The 7,026-nt window shown below is 38.5% G+C and overlaps 3 protein-coding genes and 1 non-coding gene across 4 annotated transcripts; 3 read left to right on the forward strand and 1 right to left on the reverse strand.

The window, feature by feature from the left end:
- The first annotated feature begins 19 nt into the window (after window positions 1–19).
- LOC103859205 (ankyrin repeat and SAM domain-containing protein 6) lies at window positions 20–1,663 on the forward strand. Its single transcript, XM_009136706.3, has 6 exons — window positions 20–312; window positions 613–674; window positions 769–1,001; window positions 1,111–1,185; window positions 1,269–1,331; window positions 1,410–1,663. The coding sequence occupies exons 1-6, from the start codon at window positions 200–202 to the stop codon at window positions 1,452–1,454; spliced, it is 591 nt and encodes a 196-aa protein (XP_009134954.1). The 5' UTR covers window positions 20–199; the 3' UTR covers window positions 1,455–1,663.
- Window positions 1,664–1,867: 204 nt separating this feature from the next.
- On the forward strand, window positions 1,868–1,939 carry TRNAK-UUU. Its single transcript has one exon. It is a non-coding gene; the product is annotated as a tRNA-Lys (tRNA).
- Window positions 1,894–4,885, forward strand: LOC103859207 (RPM1-interacting protein 4). The gene is made up of 4 exons (XM_009136707.3): window positions 1,894–3,345; window positions 3,834–4,229; window positions 4,352–4,540; window positions 4,626–4,885. The coding sequence occupies exons 1-4, from the start codon at window positions 3,340–3,342 to the stop codon at window positions 4,665–4,667; spliced, it is 633 nt and encodes a 210-aa protein (XP_009134955.2). The 5' UTR covers window positions 1,894–3,339; the 3' UTR covers window positions 4,668–4,885.
- A 214-nt stretch (window positions 4,886–5,099) lies between these two features.
- On the reverse strand, window positions 5,100–6,639 carry LOC103859208 (ninja-family protein 6). Its single transcript, XM_009136708.3, has 2 exons — window positions 6,159–6,639; window positions 5,100–5,631 (listed from the first exon to the last, which is right to left on the reverse strand). The coding sequence occupies exons 1-2, from the start codon at window positions 6,586–6,588 to the stop codon at window positions 5,195–5,197; spliced, it is 867 nt and encodes a 288-aa protein (XP_009134956.1). The 5' UTR covers window positions 6,589–6,639; the 3' UTR covers window positions 5,100–5,194.
- Window positions 6,640–7,026: the final 387 nt, after the last annotated feature.

The raw sequence follows: 7,026 nt of genomic DNA on the forward strand, positions 1-7,026 counted from the left end.
GACCCGAGCCAAGCTGACCGGGTAATTGATTGGATCTCTCTCCTCTTAACGCAGATCCTCTTTCAAAGAGCTCTCCTTCTTCCTTCCTCTGTGATTTCTCGAGAGATTCTAGGGTTTCTATTTAGAACGTTTTCGCCTTCTGGGTTTTCTTGATTTAGGGCTTAGGATAGAAAAGTCTGAATCTTTCGTCGAATAAAAGATGTATGCTGATAGATTGGAGTCTGAGTCTGGAACCAGGAAACTCTTAAAGGATCGAATCAATGGCGGTTCTAGCGACAACTCTACTCCCTCGCGACGAGTGACTGGGAAAAGGTTCTAACTTGTTTTGAATAATTCAATCTCGATTTAGGATTGTGCATTTGTTGGTGTAGGATGTTACCTCTTGTGTATAGACTATAGATTGATAGCTACATTATGAGCTTCCTTGCAGCACAAGCTTATCCTTGCTTAGGTAATTAGGTTTAGGAGGACTAATTAGATGTGGAGATGCTCTTGGAGACTTGATGTTTGCCCTTTTGTTTAAAGTTTTTGCCTTTAACTGAATCTGTGTTTGTTTATGTGTTGGAGATTGGGTTTATATTCATTATTCCACCTTCCTTCTTATGCTTCTAGGCAAAGACAGGATGACAAATGGGAGCATGATCTTTTCGGTAGTGACAAGCCTCAACTCTCAAGTATGTCTTTTTCTTATCTCTGGCCAATTCTCTTTACCAGAAACTAAGGTGTTTATGTTTGGTTGTTGATTGCTTTGTTTGATGACTTGCTTAGATCGCAGAGTTGATTCTGGAGACCTTCGAATGAAGCTCCAGAAGAGACATCATGGGTCTCAAAGTGGTTCAGGCGTGAGGGATTTAAGGGAAAAGCTCTCTGGGACAATGAATGTGCAACCAATATCTAAAGTGGAGACTGCTAGACCGAGCTTGAAGAGTTTAGTGACTGGAACTGCAACAGAGACTACTAGAAAAACTTCAAGTCAAGCTACCAGGAAGAAGTCACAGCAGGCAAATATGATTCACTTTTCTCCAACTATAAAACCATTCTTCTGACTGTTGGGAGCTTATGGATACTGTTCACTTCTGTTTCTTAGCTTGTCATCCTTTTGGTTTTCAGGCTGGTGCATCGGTTGATAGCTTTCTGGAATCATTGGGTCTCGAGAAATACTCAACTGCTTTTCAAGTGGAAGAAGTATGTAATATTTGATGCATATACGTATGCTTGCTGTCATCTTGTCATAAGCTCATGTTCTCTTCTTTTTGGATCTTTCTCAGGTTGATATGGATGCTCTCATGCATATGACTGATGATGACCTCAAGGCTATGCTTATACCAATGGTAAGCTACTTATAAGTCTACACTAATAACACTTTGTTCAACATCTTTATGATCTTTTACCTGTGTTTTTTGTTTCAGGGCCCCAGGAAGAAGATACTTCTTGCATTGGGATCAAAACGCTAATAGTTTAGTGTCTTTTTGTATGATGGCTTCAAGATCAGCTGAATTATCTCCGGAAGTCGTTACATTATGATATGGCTATACTATGATTTGGCTTTCTTTATTCTCTTTTTTTTTAATGTATCTTCCCGTTTCAGAAGCTTAGAATTTTTGGCGGTAGACTTATGTAATTTTTAAATATAGTGAGACAAACACTACCTGTTTTCACCTCATCACCACTCTCTTCATTCACACCAACAACGCTGTACATTTTTCCCACTATGCCTATAACCGCCATTGAACACACATCATCCAGTGACTCGTCCACTCTATCATCAAACCCAGAACCAAAAGCATCTCTTTTGATCGGTCCATAGCGATAGGAGGACGTTGAAGGAAGGGTTTAGTAGCAGTGCTCATCGTATCAATGTTCAATAGCCGTCTTAGCTCAGTGGTAGAGCGCGTGACTTTTAATCCCGTGGCCGTGGGTTCGATCCCCACAGACGGCGTTACTTAACATTTTTTCCTACTAATGCTCAAATTACATTTTTTTTTGGTAGAAATTTCATTGTTCAGATGACTTTTTGCTGATGCTAAAAACTGTATCCTTTCATAATTTTACCATTTTAGAGACACCATCAGTGGGTAAAGAACCAAGATAAGAGCAGGACTCAGGTCCATATATTAGAGTCCTAATTTTCAAAAGGACAAGTTTAGCCAAGAAAACTACTCAGCACTAGGTCCATAATATATGTAAGCGAAGCTTGGATGAGAATCAACTAATATTTTTATACTTTGTAACAGTATAATTAACCAGACTTTGATATTAAAAATGTTAAACAAGAGTTCTGCTACTATGTACCTCTCCACTGTTTCAATATACAAAAACACAAGTGAACTGAATGTGATGGACCGATTGATAAAGTCAAAAATATTTAATTTGGTGCTATATACAAGTTGGACAAATAGACAGTCGTTGAAGTCTTCGTCTCCTAGAGAGACAACTTCTCTTATTATACACCCACGATTGAGTATATAATATGTCTTGTGGTAATTAGTATAACCAAATAATGCAGCTGTAACCATGTTGCCTGTTCAACTAGGTACGTTCAACAGCTAATTAACCAAGAGACGCCAAGGCTAACTAATAAGATACAAATTGTTTTTAATCTTCTACATGCTAACCACAATATTTAATTTTATACTTGATGACGACGGCGGTAGTTTAATTAACAACAAATATTTAGCGACAAATTGATTAAACAAAGATGCCACTTACAAACAAGATAATGGTGAGTTGCACTTGCACGACCCTCCTTCACATAATCTGGCTTTTTTTTGCTCATCCATCATATAATTTGCTTTATCCGAGTTAATTAATCGAATGTTTGAAACACGATTAAATGTTTCCAAAATTAAGTACTTCAACGGATAAGATACATTTCGATATTCACAACTGTTATTAAGTACGTAATCATAGTCTATAGACTGGCCATGGTTGTTCAAAAAAAGACTGGCCATGAAACATTTTCTTAAAATACAAAAAGAGTTTGATATATTACAAGACAAGAAAAACCTGAGGGAGAAAAGACCAAATGTGGATGACACTCTGGCAAAAGAAACTGTGAAAAGCGTGTGTAGCGTTTAGAGAAGACTCGGTTAATGCCAAGTCGTGTCGTAAAGTTTTGAACAAGTCGCTATTGACCGTGAGAGACGCAACGGCGACATTCAAACTTTACAGAGTAACAAGACATTATTTATACGAATAGTCAACGTCTTCATATATATATACATATATACGTATCTCTAATCTCTCTCTCAACACGTTTCTATGTTTCTTTCCTGGTTTCAGACATAGCCATTGTTGAACTTGAAGCCTTTCTTCATTTATAGCGGTAGATCAAGAAACATGACAGTAAGTTTGAAAAAACTCTTTTGTATCAACACTCTTTATATGTTTTTATTCTTTCCCTGTATTCCCATCTCAAATCTGCTTATCAAACCATGTTTAACAAAACCTTAAAGTTTGTCGGAATCTTCAACTCGTAAACTGTTGTTTTCCAATGACTCTTTAAATTCATTGTCTGAACGTTAAAACAGAGATCTTAGTTTGTTTTTTACAAAAAAAAAAAAAAAGAAAGATCTTAGTTTGTTTCAATCAGTTGACTTTCGTATTCTGAAAATTCTATCTGTTCTCTAGTGTGTAACGGGAAGCTAGCTCTCGTAGTTCTGATTAGGGCTCACGAAGCATATTGGTTTCTTGCACATCAAGTTAGATCTTTTTAAGTCAGTATTTTTTTTTTTCGTTTTTTGTTTGGACAAGTCTTTTTACGTCGGACTAAAACTCAAAACCTTTCGACCTAACTCTCAGAAATAACTTCATCCTTGAATCCTTGACTGCAGAACCGTCCGCATGTTCCAAAGTTTGGGGACTGGAGCAACCAAGACCAGCCATTCACGGTCGTGTTCGACAACGCGAGGACAAACAAACGAGCAGACTTATACGAATCTCTAGAGAACTCAGATATCAAAACTCCTCCTCAGCCTGCTCCTAGAATTCCACGACCTGAACCACCAAAACCAGCTAGGGAGGGCACGCCAAGAGCACCTCCACCAACCGAGAGAAACAAAGTCAGAGCTCCTCCTGCTGACCAGCTCTACGGCGGAGGCAGAGATGGAGGCGGATTATACGGAGGTTATGTAGGTGGAGGTGGATCAGGAAACCGGCAGCAGCAAGCTCCTCCTCGTCCCGCACAGACACAGCCTAGACCCAATCATAGAGGAGGCAGCAACGGAAGGGTATGACATACATTTACATGTTTTTATTTATTTATTTAGTCACTGGCGTTTGAGGAGTCATATTGTATTAGTTTAATTAAGGGATATTATGAAGTAGTTAGCTTATTACAATTGTATGTTAGGGAGGGACGACGATTCCACCATTTCCAGGGTCAGTAGGTTCAGGGGAGAACATGAGTTACACACACATTTTCGACCAAGTCAAAGAAGAGAGGCGTGAAGGTGCCAGACCCTACGGTGGAACAGCCGGAAACACTCCATCTCGCCCCATCAACAGTCAACATGAATCTCCCTCCCCAAACTCCTCCAAGGTATTACACATAACCATCTAGCTAATATATATGATATCCATAACAGTACATATCATGTGTAGTAATGTGAAAGGTATGCGCACAGGTCTGCTGCTTCCCATGGGGGCGAAAGGGAAGTAAATACTGAAGACAATGTACATATTCTTTGACATATCTCTTTATGTCTTTTGGTTATTTTTTCTTTCTTTTTTTGTAACAAAAGGAGTGGTTTTTGTTGTGAACAACGTTGGAGAAATCACTACTAAATATAGTAGTGTGTTTTGGTTGTGTAGTTTATCATTGTTCATCCATTTCTCAAGAAAAAACTTGCATATGAATGTAAATGTGCAGACTGTATGTTTTCTATTCGTTGCGTTCTCTTCAATATGTCTGCACAAGAGTTGAAATCACATTAGTGTTGTACTGTTGTACAAGAATATCTCCCTTTCTATGAAGGTCTTCGGCTCTATATGTTGTACAGTTGCGGTAAACCGACTTCTCCATGACATGAATCATATACCAAGCTTATGTTTTCACTAGAGATTATAGTTTTGTGTTGAAAAATGGTTGCCAGAAAATATATCACCAATAAAGAATCCCCTGAACTCAAAAAGACCATCAGCTAAACATATACACAAACCTTAAGGTAACAACAAGAAGAGAAAAATAAAAGTTTTAGAACGTTGACGGAACAACAGTTATATGTCTTAACGGATTCGGGACATGGGTCCCACCGGCGTGGAGAATGAACTCAGCTGGCGAGAATGACGTTCCGTGGCAGACACAGATTATACTGATCTCTGATTTTGAGTACCGATACAGAAACCCATTTACAGTTTTGCCATCGGGTCCGTTACCGGTGCTAGTCACGCACGGCATCTTAGCAAACGGAAGCAAACTGCCGTTAACTCCGTTGCTATTTGGACGTGGTTTTGGAGGCTTTCCAGTTTCTTTTGCTATAGAGTTGGAACATTCTTGCGTCTCCTCTACCACCGCATCGTTTGGACCGTCCGTGATCCGCACGGTTCCCTCTGTACCGGTTAGAGTGTTGTTAACCGGAAATCTAACCGGTTTTGTTTGATCTGGATTTTCCCCAAGTTCGCTAGTTCCACCTGAACATGAAGGACACAACGTATACGTAACTACGAATTATATTCATGCAACTACCATGAATTTCGTGATTGTTCAATATATCTAACCTATACTATAAAAAACAGATTTTGTGAAAACAGAAAAAAAGTTTTCTTTTTTCTTTGCTAAATAAAGGAAAAAAGTTTGTAAACATCAGTTAATCAAATTCAACTTCATCGGTTATATTATTTTTACAAAGAGTCGAGTATATTAGTTTTCATAATCTTTCTTGTTTCTATTGCAATTTTTGGAAATTAAAAAAAAAACTTAAATTGCAAAAAAAAAAAGACGAAATAAAGAAAATATTAATTCCTCTAGAACTTTTTTTTTTGAACAACACCTCTAGAACTTTTCTTATGTAATTGCCATTTGCTCGAGTATTTATCTCATTATCTGTTACCAGAAGACGTTTGTATTTTTACACCAAGACATTTGATAAAGAATAAAAATTATAATAATACTCTTTATCGATCAAAGATAAAAAAATATTATGATGATCATTACATACCTTCTTGGCATGGAGAGCTGCTGGGATCGGAAACGTCGGACGTGCTGCTAATGGGTGACCCAATTGTAACGTCTTTGCTATTCTCCTTATATCGACCCGACCCGTACCCGTTACCCATATCACCGAAGCTCAAACCCAAATCCACGCCGTTAGTAGCTTTTTTACATTCTGTTTTGATCCTCTTGCACTCTCCTCCTTCTCCTCTGCTTCTCTGTTGCTGCTTCGCTTCTCGCTTCTTCCCTGTCTCTTTTACCTCATACGTTGTAGTCCCGTCATTAAGATCAACCCCAATATCATTGGCGCATCTCATGATGATGGCTTTGTCTGATTTCTTGAAAGGACCTCCTAGAGAAAGACATAGCTCAAGCTCGACTTCAACATCCTCTTCTTTACCAATCTTTGTTGCCATTGATGAAGATTCAACAACCATGTAACGTCAAAGGAAAGAAAATATATGGTTTCTTTATCGATATTTATGCCCTGGGATATTTGTTTTTAAGATTTAAGAAACCATGTAACGTATAGCTTGACACGTGTTTAACGAGGATAGTGGACATGGGCGGTTTTCAATTACACGTATGACTAATTAAGGTAGCCTGTAAACGTTATTACCGCTATAATCTCGTATTATCGATGAACACTTCATTTTGTTTCTATTTATCTATTGGTTAAAAACCAGCAGGAAGCACCGAGTCCAACACGTGTAACACGTGAAACATGCATCAGACACGTGTTTACTAGATATCTGCTGGCGTTGACGAGGACACGTTCGTTTTTCAGTTTCTTGCGTCTCCGCGAATCTCGAACACTAACTCGACTCCCAGGCTGACACGTGTAGAGCATCTGTTAAAGACGGTCCCACAATCTT

The sequence above is a fragment of the Brassica rapa genome, chromosome A03, assembly GCF_000309985.2.
Source record: "Brassica rapa cultivar Chiifu-401-42 chromosome A03, CAAS_Brap_v3.01, whole genome shotgun sequence".
Classification (NCBI taxonomy): Eukaryota; Viridiplantae; Streptophyta; class Magnoliopsida; order Brassicales; family Brassicaceae; genus Brassica; species Brassica rapa.

Bases quoted from the DNA above. Each gene is read 5' to 3' on its own strand.
- LOC103859208 (XM_009136708.3), bottom strand. From the start codon at position 6,588: ATGGTTGTTGAATCTTCATCAATGGCAACAAAGATTGGTAAAGAAGAG. The intron at 5,632-6,158 runs GTATGTAATGAT...CTTCATGTTCAG, and splicing joins CAGCTCTCCATGCCAAGAAG to GTGGAACTAGCGAACTTGGG.
- LOC103859205 (XM_009136706.3), top strand. From the start codon at position 200: ATGTATGCTGATAGATTGGAGTCTGAGTCTGGAACCAGGAAACTCTTA. The intron at 313-612 runs GTTCTAACTTGT...TTATGCTTCTAG, and splicing joins CGACGAGTGACTGGGAAAAG to GCAAAGACAGGATGACAAAT. The intron at 675-768 runs GTATGTCTTTTT...TGACTTGCTTAG, and splicing joins TGACAAGCCTCAACTCTCAA to ATCGCAGAGTTGATTCTGGA.
- LOC103859207 (XM_009136707.3), top strand. The intron at 4,230-4,351 runs GTATGACATACA...ATTGTATGTTAG, and splicing joins GAGGAGGCAGCAACGGAAGG to GGAGGGACGACGATTCCACC. The intron at 4,541-4,625 runs GTATTACACATA...GTATGCGCACAG, and splicing joins CCTCCCCAAACTCCTCCAAG to GTCTGCTGCTTCCCATGGGG.